Source organism: Pipistrellus hanaki (assembly GCF_964339955.1).
Source record: "Pipistrellus hanaki genome assembly, chromosome: 4".
Lineage (NCBI taxonomy): Eukaryota > Metazoa > Chordata > Mammalia > Chiroptera > Vespertilionidae > Pipistrellus > Pipistrellus hanaki.
Window position 1 is genome coordinate 40,288,494 of NC_140506.1, and position 26,282 is coordinate 40,314,775.

Below are 26,282 nucleotides of genomic sequence, written 5' to 3' on the forward strand. Positions count from 1 at the left end.
TTCCCTTTTCTCCTAAGTCCAGAATCCTAGGTTTAGGTGTACTTTGTCATTTGGGTTATTTGGGGGAAAAACAAAAAACTGTGAAATATACTGCAGGAGAATAGAATATCAAAATTATTTGCTGGAATAAAGATTATTCAGATTGGTTAATGGTACCAGATTTGAAGTGTAATAGTTCTGACTTTGAAATCTGGCTACATATTATATTCATTTGTAACTTTTGGAAACTTTCCTAACTTCTCTGATTTATCACTTTTAAAAAGTGTGGATAAAAAGTATGGATAAATTAATACCTATTTCAAATAGTAAATGTGAATTTAAAATGAGATTAATATATAAAATTGTTTAGCATCATGATATGGAAAGGTTGAAAAATCACTGGACTCAGTCATGGCTATTGGCAGTTAAACTCAACTTTATGTCCTTTTGTCTTCCTTGGAGATCTGGGGTGAAAGTTCAGAAACCTCTAATGTGGTTGGTTCTGGGTCTGAGAGTCACCTAAATTAACATAACAAATGACATCTTTATCACTCTCAACACTTATAAATTTCAATGGTTTGGGAAGCTGTGAGCCAGGAATTATGGAAGAAGACCAGCTATATATAAATGTTTTACATTGTGTTCTGCTGTTCATGGAGTTTACATTGGGCTCCTGTTCTTTTTAGTCAATCACATGTAGCTTGCGTTCTTTAAATGACAGAACTATGTTGAAGTATGTTGCATTAACTTAGTACTAGTCCACAATATTTTTATTTTTGCCTATAGGAAGTATATGTAATGGGTATGTCATCACATGTTAGACTTTGTTACACGTTAGACTTTAATAGAGGCATAATGATTAAAGACATCCTTAAAGCAAAATGAATAATTCATTCAAAACAACAAACTCCAAATATTCCTAACATTCTTAATTATAATTATTGCTCTCCATTAAGTCTTTTGAAGCAGTGATCAAAGAAGCTGCATTTCTGGGTGACTTGGTCTTTTGAAATATTCACTCCCAACCAAGGTAATATTTCATCCAAAGAGATGATGTTGTAAGAACTGATTTATAAATGTACTGATAAGCTAACTCGCTAAGCTGCTTTCTGGATGGTTGTAAGTATTCCATAAGGGATCACTTTTTTAGGGTTTGAGTAATGAGCACAGAAGGTGTTGTTTATTTCCACTAAAATAACAGCTTGTTTGGTATATTGTGCTAACCCAGCTGCAAGGCTAACATGTGCCACCCATGGAGAGTCCAGTGAGGACTTACTGAGGCTTGGCTACTGAAGCTGCTGCCATCTAACCAAACAGCACTGCTGATACTGTGACTTTGTGCTTGATCTAAGTTACATAGGTTAGAAAGAACGAATCTTTCCAAGTATATGAGCTGCTAAGATTTTATATTAAAAAGTAAAAATAATAAAATCAGGAAGAATCATTTTTGCTATAAATTTAAAATCTGATAATTGAATCTTAAATGGTAGCTAAATTGTAATATTTTCTTTAATTTTAGTATGGCAAACATCTTATTTTAAATACTATCTAAATAGCTTTCTCTATAAAGCTATTATTTTTAAATAAAATATTTGTATTATCTGTCTCCATGTTTTGCCACTACAGTGAAATTTCTGAGAACGTTAAAAAACAAAAACAAAAACAGCTATCACTCTGATATCAGTTTTATTGAGTATTCTCGAATAATGCATGTTGATAGCAGTCTATCATATGGAGTTAAGTGTTTTACTTTGCAAAGGAAGCCTCTTGGTGTTAAAAGCTTCCTAAGCAGAATTTGTTAGATCAAGGTTTGAATGATAATATAACTGTGTGGTCTAATATATAATGTTTGTATAGCAGAGGTCACTTGGAGTTCAGAGTGTTTCCCAGGTACTTTAACTGACTGTTCAATTAAGGGGAAAAAGCCTGTTCAAAGATGAAGTTATACTGTTACAGAAAACATGGGAGCATTGAAGACTTATGTGAGGGTTCAACATAAATACACACACACACACACACACACACACACACACGCCTTTGCATTGATGGTATATGAACAATAAGAAAGATTGTTGGGCTTGTGTGCTATGAAATTTATTCCAAAAATATACCCTAACTTTTTGCCAATTTATTCGCTGGCCTGTCACACAGCTGTAAATTAGTGCAGAATATTTCTAGGATTTATTGTGGCTAGAATTTTTGCCTCTGTGATAAAGATAAACCTAATTATTCAGGAATTCTGTATTTGTATAATTCATAGTCTGCTGGTGAAGAGGATTTTTTTTATATTGAAGTATGTGTCTTATAAATTGTGCTTTTGTGTTTTTTAATATAACAAGTTTTTTAAAAAAGATTCATTTAAAATAAGAGCAAAATTCCTATATAACCATTCTTCTACAAACAAGTATATAGTACTTCTTAAATGTTTTGTTTGCCTATGGCCCTCAACAAAGAGAGTGGTAGATTAAGTGAAAATGAGTTAGTGTAAATCATGGTGGATTATTTTACAAGTATAGTGGAGGGCTAAATGTTAGAGTCATTGCCTAAGGTAAAGGTTGAAAGTAATCAAAATTATCCTTGAAAGTCCTCTAAATTGCCAATAAGTATAATATGCATGGCACTATCTACCAATAAGTTCAGTACAAGCAGTTTTTCCTGTAGTGATAAAAGACATTGCTGTTCTTTTCACTAACTACCAGGGTAAAAAAAAAAAAAAAAAAACACCCTTAATTTAGGTGCTATGTTGTATCAAAAATATTTGTACACTTTTTGGAAGCCTATTGAATTTACATTGCTTCTGTTAAGTATGTATATGATGTAACATAACTTACTGCTTGTGGTAAGGTAAGGGTTTATAAAATGTTGCCAATATGTAATGAGAAGAGCATGGGCTTTGGTGATAGGTGACTCCTGATTCAAATCCAGCCCTTTCCCTCCATGTGTGGCGTAGGGCATTTTATTAAACTTCTCTGCCTCAGCCTACTTGTCATGGGAACAGTAAAAATTTTTTTGATAGTGTGTAAATTGGCCTAGCAAAAGTTGCTTTCAGTTATATTTCTGTTTTCCTTTTCTATCTTACCATAAGTGTAACTACAATTTTGAAAGCAATTGGAATTACATTGCTTATTTAAAATGTATGTAATTTGCCGAAACCAGTTTGGCTCAGTGGTAGAGCTTTGGTCTGCGGACTGAAAGGTCCCAGGTTCGATTCTGGTCAAGGGCATGTACCTGGGTTGCAGGCACATCCCCAGTAGGGGGTGTGCAAGAGGCAGCTGGTCGATGTTTCTCTCTCATCGATGTTTCTAACTCTCTATCCCTCTCCCTTCCTCTCTGTAAAAAATCAATAAAATATATATTTTTAAAAATGTATGTAATTTATAAAGACTTAGTAAAATTATATTTTAATAATTTTCAGAAGCTTTCTGATAAAAATTGAACTTTTTAGCGTGAGGCCCTTTATGATTTATCTGTTTTTCTCCTACTATCCTTGTCTACTTCCACCAAGAAATTACTTTTGCTTGTGCTACTAGTTCTCTCACTATCCTTATCCCAACTAACTCTGACACTTAACTCAGTTATCAACACATGCCTCTTGGTTTCTCAAGTCATACATTTCCTTAGCATCCTCTTTGTTGACATAGCTATGCTTTACTATATTTGAGGTCATGGGCCATATATACATAGTACTTAGCATAAATGCATGAGATCATTGATCAATGTTTGGCTCAATTAAAATGTGGTGTTTTTGAAAAAATAGAGAAATGTTTATATGAACATTGCCATGTTCTCTGGGATAGTTTTTGAGACTCCCAGCTTTCATTTGCACACTAAACTTTGAATACTTTCATGGGCAGTTTTTTGACAAGTAGTAGTTTCTCATGTACAAAACAGTAGGCTTGAAAATATGGTAAACGCTTTACTCAGAAGATTAATCACTCTTCCAATTCTATCAGTGTCAGGAGGAAAAATAATCATCAATGCTTCTTTGTCAGAGAATCTAGACATGCAGTAAGAAATGGGTGGAGCTGTAATGAACTCACCAGGCCTTGCATGGGTGCAACTGGCCGTGCTGTAAACAGGAGACAGCCATTTCATCCTTGATAGATCCATGGGAGTGGTTTGCTTATAGATTTGGGAGTTATTTTGGGAAAAACATATATTTTTTGGAGGTTTGTTTTTCTAATACAGTAGCATTAGGCCAGGGGTTGACAAACTGTGTTTGTGGACCAAATTCTACCTGCCTCGTTTTTGTAAATAAAGTTTTATTGGAACACAGCCGCACCCATTGGTTTGCATATTGTCTTTGGCTGCTTTTATGCTAGATGGACAGAAATGAATCGTTGTGACAGACAACTATAAGGTCCTCAAAGCCTAAAATATTTACAGTTTGACCCTTAACAGAAAAAGTTTGCAGACCCTTGCATTAGGTACTTTGCCAATTTTACCATTTGGCAATTGTACAGGAAATTCATATCTGCATAGCCTATCAAGGAAAGTAAACTCCTGTAGAGGCAGTTTAGTAAATAAAACTAATTTTGGTTTTTATTAAATCTATTAAAGTATAATTTCAAAAAATATAAAATCATAACATTATAATTATTAAGTGAACCCATTTAAGTTTTTATTTAACTCATTAATTAACATGGGAACCTGTAAGATATTAAAACTGTTTCAAAGGAAAATAGTGTATACTTATGTAATCAGTCATGCTGAAGTAAATTTTAATCAGTGTAAAACTGGGTAATATACAGCAATATAATGTTTGTAATCATCTTTTCTATGGGTGGGAATTGTATTTATGTCAGACAAAATGCATTTCTATGGACAAAACGAGTATACTTTCAGTTTTTTTAAAAACTTACGGAGTTAGAGAAGACAGCAATTATTTGTACACCTCCATAGAATCAGGGGCCTAGGATGTTCTCTAGAGAACATCCAGCATTCCATTGAAAAGACATTAACAAGTAATCTTTTGCCCGTTTCAAAATCTTTACCCATTTTCCCTAACAAAGGATAAGCCAGTTAAAAAGTACTTTGATACAATAAACATGTAGGAGCTAAAATTTAAAAATGTTATTGATTGTTGCTCCAGATAAAATGAAGTACTTTTGTAGGGAGAAGTATTGTGTTCATGGATTGGAATACTCATGTAATAAGGATTATATTTCTCCCCAATTAACCCATAGATTCAAAGCAATTTCTATGAAATTACAGAAAAATTTTCTGTAGACAGAGTCAAATTCTAAATTTTATTTAAAAGAAAAGGCACAGACTCTGGAATACCCAAAACAATCTCGATGAAGTAAAGTGAGAGGAATCACTTCACTTGATTTGAAGCTTGCTATTTACACTAATCAAGACAATATGGTATTGGCAGAGATATAGACACAGATCAATAGAACAGAATTGAGAACTATTGAAATAGAACCACTTGAATATATTCAATTTATGTTTTCAAGAAATTATTTTACTTTAATTAATTGAGTATTATAGTCAAAGTAGATAAAAGTCCCAAGGCAGTATTGCCAGGGATTGGTCAACTGTGTGTCAAGGAACCAGGGAATGTCTCAGTGACAAGCCTAACAATATGGTTCTGCTCCAATTTGCTTAGGATTTATGCCAATCTAAAATTATGTGACAGATTTTTTAGTTGCTTGTGATTCTCCTTGGAGAAGATGATAAAAGTGTCTAAATTTTAGAAAGTAAAATATAAGCAAACACTTTTGGTATATTTTTGGGATCTAAATATAGGTAACAAGTTCTTAGATTTGGCACCAAAAGCATGATTTATAAAGCAAAAAAAATGATAAAATGTATTTTAAAAAATTAAAAACTTTTGTTAAAATTAAAAAGACCCTGTGACGAGGATGAAAGAACAAGCTTATACATTGGAGAAAATATTTGCAAGCCGTATATCCAACAAAGGATTAGTGTCCAAAGTATATAAAAAAAATTCTCAAGATGCAATAGTAAAAATACCAAATAAATCGATTAGAAAAATGGGCAAAGACGTGGCAAAAAATGGGCAAAAAGCCTTTTACTGAAGAAAATATATATGTGGCATATAAGCACACGAAACAATATTCAGCTATTAAAGAAGTGCAAGTTAAAACACAATGACATATCTCTATACATCAATCAAAATGACAAAAAATAGCAACAGTGACAAATGCTGGTGTGAATGATAAACAATATTACGCAATGTAAATAGTCACACTCACTCTTGAAAACAGTCAGAAATGTTCACACAAAAACTATTTAATAATGTTTATAGCCTCTTTATTTTTAGTATCCCCAAACTGGAAACAACTCATATGTCCTTTAACTTGTGAATGGTTGAGCAAACTGTGGTGCATTTAAATTGAATACTAACCACTAAAAGCAAATGAACTATTTATACATACAGATTGGATGAATCTCAAGGGAACTATGTGGAGTGAAAAAAGCCAATCCCAAATTGATTCCATTTATATCACAAAATTCTTGAAATGACAAAATTACAGAGATGGAGAACAGATTCGTGGTTGCCAGGGGTTAGGAATAAAGAATCATGAGGAATTCTTGTGGTAATTGAGTTATGGTAATGGAATGTGTTCTTCATCTGGAGATGGATACAATGTATATGAACTACAATCACAGTAGACCTTAATACACTCAAAAATGAATATATAGGAAAAACGGGGTAAATTTGGTTAAGATGGGTAGATTGTATCAGTGTTGATTTCTGGATTTGAGGTTGCAGTGTAGTTTTGCAAGATGTCACCATATGGGAAACTGGGTAAAGTGTACTCAGGACCTCTTTCTTTGTACTATTTCTGCAATTGCATGCAAATCCACAATTGTCTCCACATTAAACATTTAATAATAATAAAAAAAGAGCATGGATCTCTCCAGAACATTCTTTTATATTTAATTTTCATTTACTTACTTAAATAGTATGTAAAATAAATATATTTATAGTCCTATGACAATTGTACCTACATATGCAGTTAAATATTCTTAGGCCTTAAATTAGGAAGGGGGAAATCTCTTAGTCCGTTAAAAAAAATTTTTTTTTATATAAAACAAGTGTGGATATATCTTTTTTTTTAATTTGAATAATCAGAGGTCAATATTGTACTATCATTAATAGCATTGGAATTAACATTTTCAAAATTTTGTAGTTTGGTAACAGCTATTTCAATATAGGACTATTGTTTAATTTTTAAAATGTTAGTTATGAATTAGAATGTTTTGGGGTATATAGGTTTAAAAAAGATTAAATGTAGGCCATTCTTATGGAATTATAAGTATTTCTACCAACGCTGGCTGACCACTTTGGAGTACTCCCCTTTTGCTATTTTAGCTCTTTTTTCTCTGGCTTTACATAGGCAATAAAAACTGTAACATTCATGTCTTTTTACATATTAATTTTACTCATTAGTTAAATACTTCCTGGAAATTGGAAGTTTAAAGATAGAAGAGTAAATAAAACTAGATAGTATAGCTGACAAGTCAGTTGTGAATGAAATATGTTCAGTGAAAAAAAACTATTAATTATTTAATTTTGAAATGGTTAGAAGGGCCAATTGTGAAGAACATAACATTTCATTTGGAAATGAGGTCTTCATTATTTATTTATAGATATGTTCTTCAGGGAATGTAACCTATCTTTTTGTGTTTTGAATGACAAACAGTTGAAAATTTAAGAAATTCATCAAGCAATTCTCCTGTGAATACTACCCTGTTTCCCCGAAAATAAGACAGTGTCTTATATTAATTTTTGCTCCCAAAGATGCGCTAGGTCTTATTTTCAGGGGATGTCTTATTTTTCCATGAAGAAGAATACGGTACACATTTATTGTTAAATGAAAATAAAGGACATTTATTACCTGTATACGGTACGGTAGTACGGTAGTTGTCAACACAAACCAGACAAACTGTGAATCCTACAGTATCAAGAATTTACTCATTTGTTCAATGACAATCATGTCATCATCTTCTGGAACATCATCATAACAATCCAATTCCTGAATTTCCTGGTGAATTTCTTGTGACTCCATTTCTTTCAGAATCAGTGGACCAAATCTCTCATGTTTAACCTGGGGGAGCCTTATTTTTGGGGGATGCCTTATATTTCACTCAGAAGGAAACCTATAAGTAGGTCTTATTTTCGGAGGATGTATTATTTTCGGGGAAACACTGTAGACTGGTCCCTATGAGATTTTCTCAAGTGCTTTGTCTGGGCTAGTTCTCAACTTAAGTCAGTGTTTTTCAACCTTTTTTGGGCAAAGGCACACTTGTTTCATGAAAAAAATCACAAGACACACCACCATTAGAAAATGTTAAAAAATTTAACTCTGTGCCTATATTGACTATATATAAAGTAATTCTCTTGAATAGGAATCAAATAAACACAAAGAAAGTATTTTATAATTACTTTATTATGAAATATTAAGTAAACAAAATAGTGAAAAATTATAAAATTCTTGTCTTGTCTGCACCTACGGCACACCAGGCAACATCTCGCGGCACACTAGTGTGCCGCGGAACAGCGGTTGAAAAACGCTGACTTAAGTGATGGGGCTTTCGTTGCATTCCTGGGAAGATTCACCATTTAATAGACTTCATTTTAAGGAAATGTTTGGTATGTTGTGATTTATGTAGTTCTTATGGCCATAACCTCTACACCATTCTTATTTTTTCCTTTTACTCATATTTTTTTTTTGTCTCCACTGCTATATTTATTCTTATTTTAATGTGATTCATTATTTGTATAAGAAGCAAAAAGCCTTTTATGTAATGATCCACATAGTATATGTGAGTCTTAGAGATAGATTTCAGGTCTCCAGAAGACCTAAATGCTAGTAATAGTAATTTCTATAGCGTATTACATTTATTTATTTTTTGTTTGTTTGTTTATTTTTTTTTGGGGGGGGATGACATTGTTTAATAAAATTATCTAGGTTTTAAGTGTACAATTCAATAATACATCATCCATATATTGAATTGTGTGTTTACCACCCAAAATCAAATCTTTCTGTCACTATATATTTGATCCCCTTTATCTTTTATTACCTTTCTCTCCTCCCTCCCTCTGATAACCACCATATGTTATCTGTGTTTATTAGTTTTTATTTGTCTTGTTTGTTCATTTTCAGTTTTACATCCCACATATGGTTCTTCACTTTTTCTATCTCACGTATTTTGCTTAGCATATTAGGTGTTCTCAAGATCCATCCATATTGTCACAAATGGTAGTATTTCATATTTTTTATGGCTGAGTAGTATTCCATTGTATATGTAACACATCTTCTTTGTCTAATCTTCTATTGAAGGATACTTTAGTTCTTTGTATGTGTTGGTAACCATGGATAATGCTGAAATGAACAGAGACACAGATATCTTTATGATCATAGGTTTTTAAATTTTTCAGGTACATAGTATTCAGGAGCTGGATCATATGGTAACTCTCCTCTTAGTTTTTTTATAAACCTCCATAATGGCTGTAGCAGTTTACATTCCCAACAAAATATATGAAGTACACACACATTCATCAACAAAAATAAAATCTAAATAAAAAAATGGGCAGAGGACCTGAACAGGCACTTCTAGTATTGCTCTTAAATTACACTTGCAATGTTTTTTATAGGTCCCCTTTTTTTTTTTTTTTTTTTTTTTTTTTTTAGCTATTTAATAAAGTAAGAGGGTTTTTAAAAAATATTTGGAACAACTTATACTTAGGAATACTCATACGTTTTTATTTTGATGCACAGAACACAAATATAGATGAGAAGGGGATTACAGCAGGATTATGAAAGGTTTATCAAGTATACATAATGCTATTAAATTTTGAGTATATATTATGAAATTATATCATTACTATAGTATGCAATTATGTAATTATGAGTTTGTGTAAGTGTCATCTGAAACAAATTAACAAATATGATTACAATTGTATTTTTGCTTGTAACAAATTACATGTCATATAGTTAAGTAAATAATAGTTATATAATAGACACTTCAGTCCTAGTTACTACATATGTCTTCACTTTATGTGTTTTATGTAATAGCTCATTTCTGGCTGAGTTTTGTGCTCTTATTTTTGTTTCCTTTTGCTTCATTTTTCTAAACATTGTGGGTTTTTTATAATATGGATATAAGATTTTTTGAAAACACTAGCTGTATTAGCCTAGTATGTTAGTATTATTAATAGGCTTTAGTGTAATTGGAAAAATAATAACACTAAATGATAAAATAAAATTTTTCTGTGAAGAATAACACTGAAAACCCATGACTCTCAGGATATCCTCGGTCAAGAATTTTACATTATTGTGCTATCCAAATTTGTGACATAATTTTTTTTGCTAGGCACAAATTTAAGTTCTGGATATCACAAATGATCTTCTGTGGGAGTTAAGAAACTTAACACAGAGAGAAAAACTGATAAATTGATATCTCAAAACAACTTTTTTTTTTTTTTGCCATCTACTGTGTTATATGCAAATACTATTATGAAGTAATAAAACTATTTCTTTGTGAAAATAGTTATCTACAAGAAAACAAAAATATGTCAGGGATGACCTAGCATTAAGAAACAACATATGAAATATAAAAACTTTAAAAATTAAGTAAATGAAGCACTACCCTGTGAATGACATTTATTAACTAAGATGTAGTTATTCTTTAAAAGGTGATAGTTTTTCTCCAGCATTAAAATATCAAAATATTCTAAATGATATAATTTAAAAATGTATACACCACCACCTCAATGAAGATACAGAATCTTAATATGTGCCCCCATCTAGTTCATCCTCATTCCTGGCAGGTAGCCACACTTCTGGTTTCTCTCATGATAGACTAGTTTGGCCTCCCCCAGTATTAATATCCCCAACCAGAGCAGTATATGTGTGTGTATATATATATATATATACTATATGTACTTAAAGGGAAGCATTTTTGTTCTATTCAGAATATATACTGATTGGACAACAAAGAATACCTTCTTAAAACTATTCATCTGTGGACAATTCTAAATTTTAAGTTCTATTCTTTCAGAGATTGATTTTTTTATTTATTATTCCTTGATTGGAAATAAACTTTTACTTTTGTTGCACTCCTTAGGGAGAGTTGCAAGGTGACAGAGAAAGATGAAACACAAAGCAAGTGCTGTGCTTACTGACAAAAATGAACTAAAGAGACACATTAGGTCATGGGCTGCTTGTCTCCTTCAAGAGAAAAGGACCAGGCCAATCTGGGCTCTCCTTTTATTAAGTTAGAACAGCTGGGGTTTGACATTTTTCTTCTCCAAATCTGAAGACTAGATCATGTTCATATTGGATTTACTTGTCTTTTACCCATTTGGTCTCCTGTATTCTTTTGGCTTGGGATGTTGGTTAGTGTGTAGTATGAATTTGAGAAAAAAAAAAAATTCTTCTCATTTTAGAATGGAATATTTAAAATAAACAGGCTGTGTTTATTACTGTGGAAACCAGACAGTAAACAGAAGGATTTTAAAAGACTAAGTCATTGAATGCCAACAGGACTCTATTAATACTATTATTCTTTCATAAGTTTTATTTCTGCCATAATTATTGAAATGCTTTTTGAAGCAATTATATATATATATTAATTTTTTGCCATGCAAACATTTTTTTTATTCTATTCAGTGGAGAAACCTTGAAGTCATAATTTTGTATAGCAATTATGATGGCTAGAACCTTCTGAAGTTGTTAAACTCTCAGGAATTACCTGATAGCATTTTTCATGTTTGTTAACTACCAATAAAATAGTGACCTTGTACTTTGTGAGTTTGCTGTATCCATCTGCTTTCTTCTGTAGACTTCATGGAAGTGCATTCTGAAGACCTGTCCAATTCCTTGGTATATAACTTAAAATCAAAAAGTCAGGGGCCATCTTTCCCGAAACAACCATACAGGTGACTGAACATCAGGCTGCATGGGGCAACAAGGCCATCAGGGGGGTTAGTGAGGGACAAGCAAACGAGTAAACAGCAGGCTGCATGGGGTGATCAGGCCAGCAGGGAGGTTAGTGAGGGACTACCAAATGATTGAACAGCAGGCTGTGTGGGGTGACCAGGGTGGCAGGGGTAGCAGTGAGGGGCTACCAGGCTAGCGGGAGAGGGGAGAGAAGGGCAGTTGAGGGCACCCAGGCCTGCAGGCAGGTGAGCAGTTAGGAGTCAGTGGTCCCGAATTGTGAGAGGGATGTCCAACTGCCGATTTAGGCCCAACCCAGCAGTTTGACATTCCTCGAGGGTTCCCAGATTGGCTGAGCTGAGGGGACTCCCCCTCCCGTGCATGAATTTCGTGCATTGGGCCTCTAGCTCTATATAATACAAGAAGTATTTTTCTTTCTAGTGTACCACTTTGTGCCTGATATGATATTTGGGTAAATTTGGTGAAACCGAAGTTGCTAGGAAGTAAATTCAGCTTGTCTCTCATGTGGTAGTTCCTCCAGTCTTATCTTGAAGCAATCCCCGTTGTTCAATTCAAAAAAAACTTCCTAATTATCAACTGTATAATTTTCTGTCATTGCACAACAAATTGTTACAAACTTAGCAGCTTAAAGCACCAACCATTATCTCACGGTCTCTAATAGCTCAGAAATCTAGCCATGTCATAACTGGGTTCTCTGCTCAGGATCTTATGAGGCTCAAATCAAAGTGTCAGCAGGACTGCATTCTCATCTGGGGCTCAGATTCTTCTTCCCAGCTCACGTGTTTCTTGGCAGCCTCGATTTCCCCCTGGCTGTTATCCACAAGTGGTTCTCTGCTCCTAGTGAACATTTCCTCCATTTTCAAATCCAGCAACAGAGAATTGCCTTCAAGTTGAATTTCTGTTCTTCACGAAGGTCCATTTTAAGGGCTCAATTGATATGATCAGACCCAGCCAAAATAATCTTTTCTTTGTATCGTCTGATGTGCCATGTAACCTTATCTAATCACATGAGTATCTCATTAAATCCTCAAATTTTACCCACATATGAAAGGAGAGGGTTATATAGGCATGTACACCAGAGTATGTGAATCTCTCTTAATATATATCGCTTCTCGGCCTTTTGGCTAAGATCAAGTGAATCTCTCTTAATATATTGTAACAATGACAGTAAGTGCCAAAGCATTTCTGGCAGTTGAACCTACATCTTTGCTCTGACCTTTTGATTCATACAAAGAAAGATTAGCCTTTAAAAATATTATTAAATATTCATTTTGCATCTGACATTGTTTCTCTGTGAATACAACTTTTTATATAACTGTGTATCTCAGTGTACTAGTATTCTGTATTTTCAAAGTGCTACCACTATTCCTTCACTTTAGTTTTAGGGATTCATCCCTTAGTACCCCTTCAAATGAACTGGGATTACTACATTGTCAAAATACAATAACTGCTATACCATTTGGACATTTTTTTGGCAATGGGTAAGAGTTCTCATTTGATTGCTTCAATAAGAAAGTTTGCAGAAGTGAAGCTATAATATGCCAAAACAGTTGATTTTTTTTTTTTGGACTGCACCGAAACTGAGCTTCTGGTTTTAATATTTGCTAACAGCAAGGTGCTAGTCTATGTAACAGGACTTATTTACATAGTTACCACAAAACACTTGGTATTTCATGTATAAATGACATTATTTCATTAAAAACAGTAATTTTAGTCCCTAACTATTTTACTGTTGTTTTTTGTTTTTTGTTTTTTTTCTGGCTACATTTACACTTTGAGCTTTTAAATGTTAAAAATTTATGGTTGTGATATTATAGCTTGCATTGATTTTTCTGAAATTAATCTATTAACATTGTAGGTCTTATAAAATACTATTACTCTTGTATTTATGTAAAGCATATATTCTGATACATCTTTCTATAACATAGAAGTTTCAACATACAAAACTAAAGAAAGGATATTTAATTGAATTTGAAGTTTTCATGTAGGATTCTACAGAAAATTTTTTTACTACATTTCACATGTTTCTTATACAATTAAAAATTTTAATGTATTTTTAAGAGAGAGAGAGAAACACTGATTGGCTGCTTCCTTCATTCCCCCCCACTTGGGATTGGTCTCACAAGCTGGCATGTGACCAGTGACCTCTCAGTGCATGGGAAGATGTCCAAGCAACTGAGCTACACTAACCAGGGCTCCTTATACTATTTCAGTCTTAGATACAGAGTTCAAAATCTGAATTTATTTCTATTAGTCCCACAGAAACTTCTGTATTAACTGACAATATCTAAAACATAGCAATACTCATTAACTATTACTTATTATTAGAAGTGTTATGTTATAGCTAGTGGCCCAGTGCACGAAATTCATGCGTGTGTGTGTGTGTGTGGGGGGGGTGTTCCTCACCCCCCTGCACTGTCTCCAATCTGGGACCCCTCAAAAGATGTCCTACTGCCAGTTTACAGGGATGAGGCCTAAACGGGCAGTCAGACATCCCTCTCACAACCCGGGACTGCAGGCTCCACCTGCTCACCTGCCTGCCTGGTTGCCCCTAACCATTCTGCCTGCATGCCTGCTCATCCACAAATGCACACCCCCGCCCCCCCACTAGCCTAATCACTCCCAACTACCCCCCCATGCCAGCCTGATCACCCCCAACTGCCCCCCTCCACTGGCCTGCTCTCACTTTCCCTCCCCACTGGCCTGCTCACTCCAAACTGTCCCCCCCCTCCCCCCCCTTGCTGGCCTGATCACTTCCAACTGACCCCACTGATGGGCTGCTTACCCTCAAATGGCCCTCCTGCTGGTCTGCTTACCCCCAACGGCCCTGCCATCCCATCCTGGCCTGATTACCCCCTGGTGACTCAAGGTCCCAGCCCCTCCTTTTTTCCCTTTTCTTTTTTTCAGTGCCTCCTTGAGCAGAGGCCAGGCCTAACTGGAAGAAGTATCTAAGATTTATTTATCTTCTATACTTGAAACTGTGTAGCCTAGAGCAGAGTTCAGGGCTGGCCAGGGTGAGCAGGAAGCTTGGCTTCCTCCATTGCCAGGGCAACCCAAGCCTCCTGCTTGCTCCAGCTCTGTGGCTGGCTGCCATCTTGGTTGGGTTAATATTCATACTTGCTCCTGATTGGTTGGTGGGCATGGCTTGTGGGTGTAGTGGAGTGATGTTAATTTGCATGTTTCTCTTTTATTTGTGTAGATTTGGTTTATTTCCTCACTTTGGTGGAACATATTCTCTGAATATGTCTTCGTTATTTTGAATTTGTTAATTAACTGACTTCTAATATCTACTAGTAGAATAGCTATAGAAATCCAGTGCCATCCTGATTCCTGATCATTCATATGTAACCTATTTTATTGTTCTGGAATCTTTTAGGATTCTCTTTTTGTCCGAAATGTTCTAAAATTTAATGATAGTATGTCTTGATATGAGTCCTTTTTTATAATCCAGTGTACTGGAACGTTTTAGTAGACCCTTTCTATTTATTAATTTAAATCTTTTAATTCATGCGTTTCTTCTAATATAGGGGTGTCGAACTTAATCAGAGAAGGGGCCAAAATCTAAAATCCAGCCTAAATCGCGGGCCGAATGGTTTACTGAACAGTCATAATCTGACAATGTCATAAACTGACAGCGGAGTGCAGTGATGACAGCACGGTGCGGGCCACATTGCAAGGCCTGGCGGGCTGGATTTGGCCCGCGGGCTGTGTGTTTGACACATGTGTTCTAATACTTTTAAGATTCATTCTTCATTTTGTTTAATTTTTTTTGTCTAATTCTATCCTGGGAATTGTAACTGATCCTATACTGTACTGATTTTTTATTTTTTTCCTCCTATTTTCAAACTATTTAGTGTGTGTGTATAGCCCAGAATTCCATCTTTGCATACCTTTCATGTCAGCAAGTGTGCTTTCTACTTGTTGTACATGAGCTTTACGATTGGGGAGTGAAATGTGAGAAATAGTCATATAAATATGGATCTCAACCTCTTTTGAGGACTCTCCAATTGCTGCCTTCTCTCAGTCATTTTCCAGTTCCTTGAATAGATTTTTGTTTTTAGGTTTTGTGTTTTCTGGGTTTTTCTTTCTGGTTCATTGTTTGTAATTATTATCTCCAGCAGGGTTAGTCTAGTGCAGCTTACTGTGCTATTAGTACCTGAACTGAAACTACCCTATTGTTAATATTTAATTACTTTTTTCTTTGCAAGAAAATTCAATTAAATGCATAGTTAGCATTCATTGTATTTGCCAATTCCTCTTACTCTCATCAAAATTAGATGCTAAATTTTATAGCTTATAAATAGTTTTTCTATGTAATTATGCATCTAAAAACCACCTTAAAGTTTTTAAATGTTTTTAGAACAATAATTTGTTTTTATCTTTCTCTGAGAAACTAAGTGAATGAATAAAGTAAATATTATCAGTTTTTGTGTGTAAATATTTTGGATAGAAATTTTTGTTTCCTAGAGATCTGCCATTAAATTATAAAATTATAAAAAAAGAGTTTTGGATTCTTATTAAATACTTTTGAATGACAATATATGGAAGAATAATTTTTAATATTTAGTTTTAAAAGATAGTTATTAAGCTTTAAAAACTTTAAAAATAAATTTATAAGCTATATAATAAATAAGCATTTTGTCTTGATTTCATATTTTCTCATTTTATTTAAATTGAGGATTTAAAGATACTTTGTATTTCTATGACTTTTAAAGGATCACTAGTGTTGAGTTTATTGGTTTATGATAACTGATTTTAAGGACAATAGAGTTATAGTTAATGCAAGTTTTTATAAAACATTTTGTTCAAAATGTTTCTAATATCAACATAATGTCTTTTAATTTGACCAGTTACTATAAGAAAGCCTTCTAGTTGATTCTGTATTTATATATAGTATAATTACTTAATGTTAATTAAAACTCCCAATTAGACTAAGATAAATATAGATTTCACTATATGACTTATTACCTGTATTTTAACATACTAATGGAGTGAACATTTATAGTCATTCTAAGTAAAAGTAACTTCTTTTATTCCCTAACCACATAGACTTGGATTTTTGTTCTCAAGGATTCTCTGACTTCCACCAATGATTTTTTACAGTTATAAAGACTGAAATAAGATTTCTTAGATGATACTTAATATATTAAAGCATATAGTGTGATCTTGAAATGCTAATAATTTGAAGCACTATAATTAGAGCTCAGCACATTTTTTACCTTTAGATTATTGCATTTTGATTTTAAGAACCTACAGGATCTAAAATATGCTGAGTCTCCTTTTTATTTATTTTTTAATTTTTATAATATATTTTATTGATTTTTTACAGAGAGGAAGGAAGAGGGATAGAGAACTAGAAACATCGATGAGAGAGAAACATCGACCAGCTGCCTCCTGCACACCCCCTACCTGGAATATGCCCACAACCAATGTGTATGCCCTTGACTGAAATCGAACCTGGGACTTTTCAGTCCGCAGACCGATGCTCTATCCACTGAACCAAACCAGTTTCTGCAAGAGCCTCCTTTTTAAAAAGAATATATATTTTGATTAACTTCAGAGAGGAAGGGAGAGGAAGAGAGAGATAGAAACATAAATGATGAGACAGGATTATTGATCAGCTGCCTGCTGCATGCCCCCCTACTGGGGATTAAGCCCACAAATTGAGCATGTGCCCTTGACTGGAATTGACCAGAACCCTTCAGTCCATTGACTGAAGCTCTATCCACTGAAATAAACCAGCCAGGGCTGCAGAGCCTTCTTGATCATGCAATCTGGGAGGTTTAAGCATTTTTTTTTTTTTTTTTTTTGAGCTGTAAGAAAGTTGGACAGGAAAATGGTTGGAAAAGTAATAGTAGTAGTCTCAAAATATTGATCTCTTGCCTCTTTAGTTCTTATCAGTGTTTTTTTCTCAGTTCTAGCTACCTTGGAAGATAAATATGACCAGTTGTCAACTTAGATATGTTGCTGCTTTAGAAGTTTCATTTTTAATTTTTTTTTGTTTAAATCTAAAATATACATTTGAGCATGTCACTAATACAAAGAGTTCATGATAAAAAGGTCTTAGTGAAGATACAGTTGATTCAAAATACTTAACAGTTGATGATTAATATAACTAGGCCAAAGTAATACTGTTTACTCTCCTATTTATTACTTAACACGACTATTTCCTATATTACTAGAATTTTACAACTATGCATATGCAATTATGTATTTGTCTAGTGTAACTTACCATGATTAACAACTTTTAAAAAGTTAATTGTTCTCAACTTTTTAACACAGAAAAATAAAGACAGCTTAAATTTTAGATTATAAACTGATTGAGGTGCTCAGTATAAATCTATGTACATTGAATTCTTCAAAAGATCCTTGGAACTAACTACAAAAAGAAACGTATCTTTGCCCATGCTTCTAAGGAAGAAATATGCTTTAAAATGTCTTTAATTTGTGGTTTCTGATTCTGGTGTACCATTTGAAGCCCAGATTTTATATTGTAGATTATTTTGAAATGACAGAATTAATAAATAAAGAACAGTCATGCTAATAGCCTTACTTGTCAAACAAAAAGCTAAAGAATTTAAAATTGACCCAACCTTACAATATAGCTTTTGTGCAAATTTGCTAGTTTCAAAAACAATACTTTCCTCCATTGCCACTTTTCATTTGAGTGGCAGGATAAGGATGGGCTGAATATAGGTTAGAGCACAGAAATACTTTTTGCCTCTGAATTTATTCAGACGGATATGAAGTCCTCACCAAAATTCAGTGTATATGGGCAGGTGGAGTCTTGCATCTGTAATGTTGTGGGCAGGCTGGAACAGCAGCTGTGAAAGTGGAAGGGTGCTTCCTTCTCGGTTCTGACCCATGTCTTTATAAGCAAAGTGGTCCAGTAGAGTTACTCTCTCAGATTGAACAGAATTTTTCAAAAAAATAATCGTAATCTACATGATAAAAGGCCTACATGATAAAAGGCCACGGCCTGTCAACGACCTAAACAACCAGATGGACGACTGGTCACCAGGAAGTGCATGGAGCACCTCTCGGTCCCTCCCCTGCAGTTCACAGGCTCCTATCACAGCAAGGCTGACAGCCAGTGAGCAGGTGGTATGGTGGGGGTGGGGGTTGGGCAGGGGGAGGCAGGCACAGCAAGGTCATTAGCCTCCAGGGCAGAGGACTGACAACTTTGCTGCTGTCACAGGCTGCATATCAGGCCTGGAAAGAGAGGCAGGGCCTGATCTGCAGTCACTGTGGCTACTGGCAAAGCCCGGAGAGAGAGGCTGAGAGAGAGAGGCGGGGCCTGATCTGCAGCTGCTGAGGCTGCTGTTGAGGCCTGGAGAGAGAGAGAGAGAGAGAGAGAGAGAGAGAGAGAGAGAGAGAGAGAGAGAGAGAGAGAGAGACACGCGCGCAAGGCTTGATCAGCAGCTGCCACGGAGACTACAGATCAGGCCCAGAGATAGGCTCAGAGACACTAATTGGCATAAAAACTGAACAGTCAGAACCAAATCTGGGTGAAATGCGAGGAGCCAATGTTTGCCTAGGAGGTGGAGCTTTTGATATTGACTGGCATAGAAACCGGCCAATCGGGACCTAATCTGGATGAACTGGGAAGGCAGAACCTAAGGTGAGGCCTGAGGAGTGGTTTAAGGGCAATAGCTATTTGGTGCAAGGTGTACAAAAGTGGTTCACTTTTTTAGTGACCAGTTTGGTAGTATAGTGCATATGGCTGGCTATCATGTCCAGATATAGGGATTATTTATTTTTGTCTGTCAAGAGCATCTTCTGCTGAAAAATGCTCCCCTCCCCCATTTAAGAAATCCTATCCTATATAATCACTAATAAAAGAGAAACATGCAAATTGACCTTCACTCCACTACACCCACCAGCCAGTCAGGAGCAAGTATGAAAATTAATCCAATAAAGATGGCAGTGGCCATGGAGCTAAAGTGAGCAGGAGGTTTGGGTTGCCCCTGGTGATGGAGGAAGCCATGCTTCCCGCCCACCCTGGCCATCCCTGGACTCCACTCAAGGCTACAAAGTTTCAATTATAGAAGATAAATAAATCCCAGATACCTGCTTCCAGCCAGCCCTGGTCTCCACTCAAGGAGGCGCTGAAAAAAAAAAAAAAAAAAAAAAAAAAAAGGAAAGGAAAAAAGAGGGGCTGAGAGCTTGGGTCGCCAGGGCGTGTTTGTAGCCTGAAAACAGCCCTCAGCCCCTCACCCAGGCTGGCTACACCCCCATGGCCCAATCCCTGTAAACAGGCAGTCGAACATCCCTTGGGGGGTCCCAGATTGGAGAGGGTGCAGGCTTGGCTGAGGGACACTCCCTCCCCCATGCATGAATTTCGTGTACTAGGCCTCTGGTCTATACTAAAAAAGGGTAACATGCTAATTAGATCTGTTCAATCCGCCATCTTCCAGATGTCCGACTTCTTTACAGACAAAGCCATGTTGGTGGGAGACGAGGCAAAAGCAGTTAGAGGCAATCAGGCTGGCAGAGGAGGGCAGTTGAGGGTGAGATCAAGCCGGAAGGATTTTAGGGGCAATCAGGCTGGCAGGGGAGGGAAGCTGGACACAAGATCAGGGCAGCAGAGGTAGGTGGATAAGCTCTGAGGGCTATTGGAGCTGCCAGCCACCGCTCACACTCACTGATGGTGCTGAGTGATGGGGTTGGTGTTGGGCACTGGCAGTGGGTGCTGAGTGGTGGCTTCATTGCCAATAGTGGGTGTTAGCTGGGTTGGTGCCAGCAGCAGGTGCAAGCACCAGGAGGGACCATAGCATACTATAGCAAAGAATTTTCAGTAACCACCAGAGGTTTGCCCCGATGAGAGTGCCCCACTTTGGTCTGGTGCCCCCACTTACCTGCTCCACTATCCCACCATGGCCAACACTGCCATGTTTGGCCCACACCCCCTGGTTGTCAGCACACATCATAGCAACCAGTTGTTTGGTTGTTCTGCAGTTTGGTCTACTTGCATATTAGCCTTTTATTATATAGGACAGTGATAAATCATTGCTTTTGTTACTGTGTGGTGTCCCCGGATTTATCAGTTTCCTAAAATCCTACACTTCTTTTAGCTATTACTAAAATTTTCTTTCTTCAAAAATAGCTTATGTCCATTATTCAATTTTACCTTCAATATTAACAGAAATTAGCATTAAGAATCCTCATGTGTAATTTCTTATCTTAATCTCAGCAGAATGATTTGAAGAAGGCTATAGCAAACATGATAATATCCTCATATGGCATTTATATTGTTCTCTGCTAGAAGATGGGAGAGTGAATTACAACTTACAAAAATTATTCTTAGTTGATATGTTGCTTTATGTGGTAAAGTTTAATAAGGAAGAAGAAAGTTGTCCAGTTTTTTGTTCGTTATATATCTGGTAAATGTGCTGTATTTGAATCCAACTTTTTCCCGTTAGAAAAAACTATGTGTATTTAAAACTATGCTGCTCAATTTTTATATTCTTCTAAAGCTAATTATATTTTCCTTTCTTCCTAGTTCAGACTTGGTTCCTTCAACTTAGAGAAAGTCACAAGCCCAGCTGAGGTCATTAGAAAACTTATTTGTGACTGCCTGGACACTATTGTAGAAAACCAAGCCAAAAATGAGCACCTGCAGAAAGAAAATGAAAGGCTTCTGAGAGATTGGAATGATGTTCAAGAAAGGTGGGTGCATAATGTATTATAAAAACACTAAGCTCTCTTTAGATCATGTAGTGTTGAAGATTTGTTAATGTGTAACATAGACTAGCATATATTTTAAATGTCATTAATTATACCTTTACTTATTGTAATTAAACCAAATTATTGGACACTATTGTACATTATAGTAATGAATGAACACTTTTAGGTCATTAGTATTTGGTTGCACCAGCAAATTTATCTATGATAAGGAATAATTGGGCAATGAGAATCAGAATCAATTAATATTAATCAAAATTTAGGAAGGTGATATTTATAAGGATTTCTTTAGCTCAAATTACAGGATTAAAAGTGAATAAAAGAGACATGAAACATAAATAAGGAATGATTTATTTCTTATTTGGAATCTTTATATGAATGGCAACTATTTCAAATGATGTGTGTCTTGGCTCCTGATAGAAACTTATTTTTCCTGATTGATTGAAAATTCATACCACTAGCATTTTTAAAAGACCAGGTAATTGTGACTACTGGAAAAGACATTTGAAAGCCTTTTATTTTCCACATTTTACCTCTCTTTTTTAAAAGATGAAGAGGAAAGTCACTTCTTTTCTTCATTATGAATTTTTTCAACTATGGCATAATCTAGGCTGGCCTAGGATTTAACCTGTGTTACTCTCTTGTGTAAAAGACGTTTGAAGAAAATTATATGTATATTGTGAACACTCTAGTTCTGTAGACGTATATAGTATAATATGCATATGTTTGTGCATATATATATTATAACATCTTAATTATGTGGAATGTACATCATAATGATAATTATTATTACCTCCAGTGGGTACAATAGATTTTTAAAAATTTTTATTCAAACCAGTGATAGCTCTAAAACATAAGAACACATTCTATTTAGGATCATATTCTTTTTAGGGGAATCATTGACTTTGGTTTTATGAACTTCAATAAGAATATATGTATGGGGAAATGCATGAAGAATAAATGAAGGATATTATCAATATACTAGAGGCTGGGTGCATGAAAATTCATGCACTGGAGGGGGAGTCCCTCAGGCCACCATGCCCCCTCTCACAGTCCAGGAGCCCTCAGGGGCAGGAGGTGATCAGGGGAAAGCGACACCCCATCAGACCTCTGCTGCTGCTACTACCAGCAGTAGAAGCCTTGGCTGGCCCTGGTTACCTGAACCTTGAGCGGCCCTGGACAGCTGGGCAGCTGCCATCTGAGATTTGTCTGTAACTTGGGCTGGCCTGGGAAACTGGGGGGCTGAGAGGACTGGGAGACTCTGGAGGCAGGCACCTGGAGTGACTGGGCCCGCCCTCAGGCGGGCCCAGCCTTGCTGCATGGCTGCCACCCCGGAGAGGCTGAGGGGACTGTGCCCAGTCATCTTGTGGCTGTGGACGCCGCCATCTTTGGGGGCATGGCAGTCAATTAGCATATTCCCTCCTTATTGGCTGAGGGTGCTGCCATGTTTGCAATGGTGTGAGGGTCAATTAGCATATTCCCTTTTTATTAGATAGGATGTATATAACAATGAGGTTGACTAAAATAAATTATTTGTATTTATTTACTTATTTTTCTCTCTTCTTTACACTTTATTTTTATTTTTTAAATTTCTTTGTTGATTAAGATGTTACATATGTGTCCTTATTATCATTTTTATTAATTAATGCAAGACATACAAATTAAGTTTCTAATACCTAGGTTATATTTGGCTCTCAGTTATTAAGGAAGTAGTTTGGTTAGTTCTGAATTAATTTTTATCTCCAATCATATAAAAATAATAAAACCAAATAAAATATGTATAAATACTAGGAAAACATACAGAAAAATAAGTTATTTTTTCTCTTTAACTTCTATTTTATTCATATTTGAATTGATATCAAATATCTCTGTTAAAATGCATGTTTTGGGGTCTACTGATATATGAAATAAATCAAATTAAAGGAGATGTACTGTGTTCGTGGTAAGCCATTATATTTAAAACTCAAAATACCCTCAAGTTGATAGAAAATTTGATCCACAAATTGTCCAGAAAAATGCAGACTGGGTCTTTGGTACTTGAACAAATTGATTTAAAATGTCTGCCAGAGGTTGAAAGAGGTATTATCTCATCAGTATTCAACACCATTGCCATGGAATGGAAAGCAGCAGGGAACAAAGACGAGAAAATGTTCCCTATGCTGTACATATAATATGTGGTACACAGATGCTTGATTCACTATATCTGAGCTATGCAGAAAGTGCCTTTGTGGTATTGTGGCAAAAGGTTTTCTATTGGATCAAAGCATAGCCATGCATCTTATCACCTGCCTTGTTATGTGCCGGCTATTCTGTTTTTGTAAAGATTGGGACAGACATCTTCAGAGGCGGGAGATGTGTGCTGTTGGGGTGACCTTTCAAACTGAGAGGAAAGAGAGACCACTCCAGAGAATTCTAGGTTCATTATATACTAATCAGGTGTTAGGTTAGTAGCTTATCTGCTGTACCCCAAATTTTCAATTTCAACGGAGAAAGGGGCTCTTTTTAGGAGCTATAACTGTATCTTGGCCATGGCCAAGCAGTACTTTCTTAGTGTTCCCTCTCAGCATTCTTAGAATACTGGAAAATGAGCCACAGAGTTGCAGTTCCAGCTTCCATGAGGTAAGTAGTACTGTTACTAGGGATATGACAAGACCTTGGTTTCTGTTTCCTGGAAGGAAAGTTTTTAATCAGGATACAAAGTGTGGCAAAGTAAATAAGAATTTATTGGCTATAGGAAAAATATACTGAGAAACAAGGAAGGGCATTAGGAGAGCCCAGGCTGGGCTGTTGTGTCTCACTGAGAAATCAGAGAAAAGGAGGCCTTGGAGACAGTTCAAGGAGTTAGCTCTGGGTGAGCTGCTGCTGCTCATTGCTCCCCTGGTTGCAAGTCTCATGGATCCGAGGGAAGAAGGGGAAAGGGAATAACACTGGTATCTTCCCTTGGGGGAGAGCATGCACTGGTTCCTTCATCTGAGCTTATTTACCTTTCTCTTGCAAGTGGAAATCTTAGGAAAGGTTACAGGGGAGGATCTTAATAGAATATTCATCAGTTTTCCAGGTATGCTCTTTGAGGGTTGTGGTATCCTCTGATTCATCAGGGCCAGGACAGGGGTTCATTAATCAGTGTAGCTGGTCTTGAGACAGCCATGAAGTCCCTTGTCTGGTTTTGTTGCTTTTCTGGGCCTGGAGCTGAAATACAACGGAGGCTTAGATGCTATCTTTAGGGAGGACAAGGTCCGGGGGTCTAAACTGCATGACTAGTGACATGCTAGGGGAGGATAGGTTACTCTGAGGTGAGGTTTTTATTTCCCAGTTTTGCCCCTTGTTGGGCATCTGGGGCTCTCTGCCCTGGTGAGTTTCTATACCTGGCCCATTGTCCTTGCTCTGTTTATGTCTGTCTAACTGCCTATAACAATGCTGATCAATAGTCTTTAGATTAGAAATAGGACATGAACATATTGAGTTAGGTCATTGAGGACATGGAAAATAGAGAGTCATTAGTTGGGGCCATCATTTAGTTTTCTTAGTAGCCTCTGATTTCTCTTATATCAGTGTCTGTCCATAATCCAGTCATTTCTTCCCCATCACTATTCCAGAATGTATGTCTAGGGAAGAGAAAGAAGGAGGGGAATAAAATAGATGCAGAGAATTCCTTTATAAGATAGGGTAGATATATTTCAAATATGTTGAATACACAATAGGATATTATAGAAGCAAAAGCAATCATATACACATGTGCTTATTTCATGAAAAATATGATATGTTAAGAGGAGAAATATGAATTCCTAAAATATGAATAATATCCCCTTTTTTTGCAAAATATATCTTTAGATAGAGACTATCTAGAAGAAAAAAATGAATCTTTAATAGTCTATGCCTGGAATTGTAAATTAAATTTTACTTTACTTTTTGTTGATATTTTTTGCATATATGTTGATATTGAAATAAGCATATTATAATAATCAGAGCCAACTCTAAACCTATTTCTATTTGGGGTGACAGTGGATAGTAAAGGAACTTTGAGTAAAGAATGAAGGTTACAGTACAATTAAAAAAAATGAGTTTTAATGTATAGACTTAATTTGCTGCTGTTGTTTTTATTTACTTTTTAATAATTTTAGTCTTAGTTCCATTTTGAAAAAGTGATGTTACTGGATTAATTTAATTTTGTATAGTTTAGATAGAGAAAACATTAGAAATATTGTCTGTAAATCCTTAGCTTATTAGCAATATTTATTTTACTTTTTTTCTATTTATTTTAAATAACTCATGTTCCATGTTACTGAGTAGGTCTCTGGTTTGCATTCCTATATCAAGCTAGAAACTCTCTAGCTTTATTCTGATTTTAGTTATAAAACATATAATTTGAGGCAATTTTCAGCAGATCAAAATTGGTTGACACACATTGAATCATTAGAATAGAAGAGACCTTGAAAGCTCTTCTATTCTATCAATCTGCCTTCAGCTAGAATCACATTATATGGAGATGAATTCAATCTGATTTATAAAGACCTCAAGAGATAGCTTCAACTCCCTTTGGTCCCCCATTACAGTGTGGAAGAACAGTCACAGTCAGAAATTTCCCCTTTCCATCTATGGCTAAGTCCTACATGGTGCAGTTGAAAGCCATTTCCTCTTGTTCTGTCCTCAGAAAGGATGAGGAGCAGATGTTTACTATCTTCT

At 35.6% G+C, this 26,282-nt stretch overlaps 1 protein-coding gene across 2 annotated transcripts in view; it reads left to right on the forward strand.

Moving 5' to 3' along the window:
* Nucleotides 1-26,282, forward strand: part of XRCC4 (X-ray repair cross complementing 4) — a 165,260-nt gene that overhangs the window by 37,227 nt on the left and 101,751 nt on the right. For both annotated transcript variants that reach the window (XM_084881375.1, XM_084881376.1), the window contains exon 4: nt 21,418-21,584. In XM_084881375.1, coding sequence (XP_084737501.1) covers nt 21,418-21,584 — 167 coding nt within the window. The remainder of the gene's footprint in view (nt 1-21,417; nt 21,585-26,282) is intronic.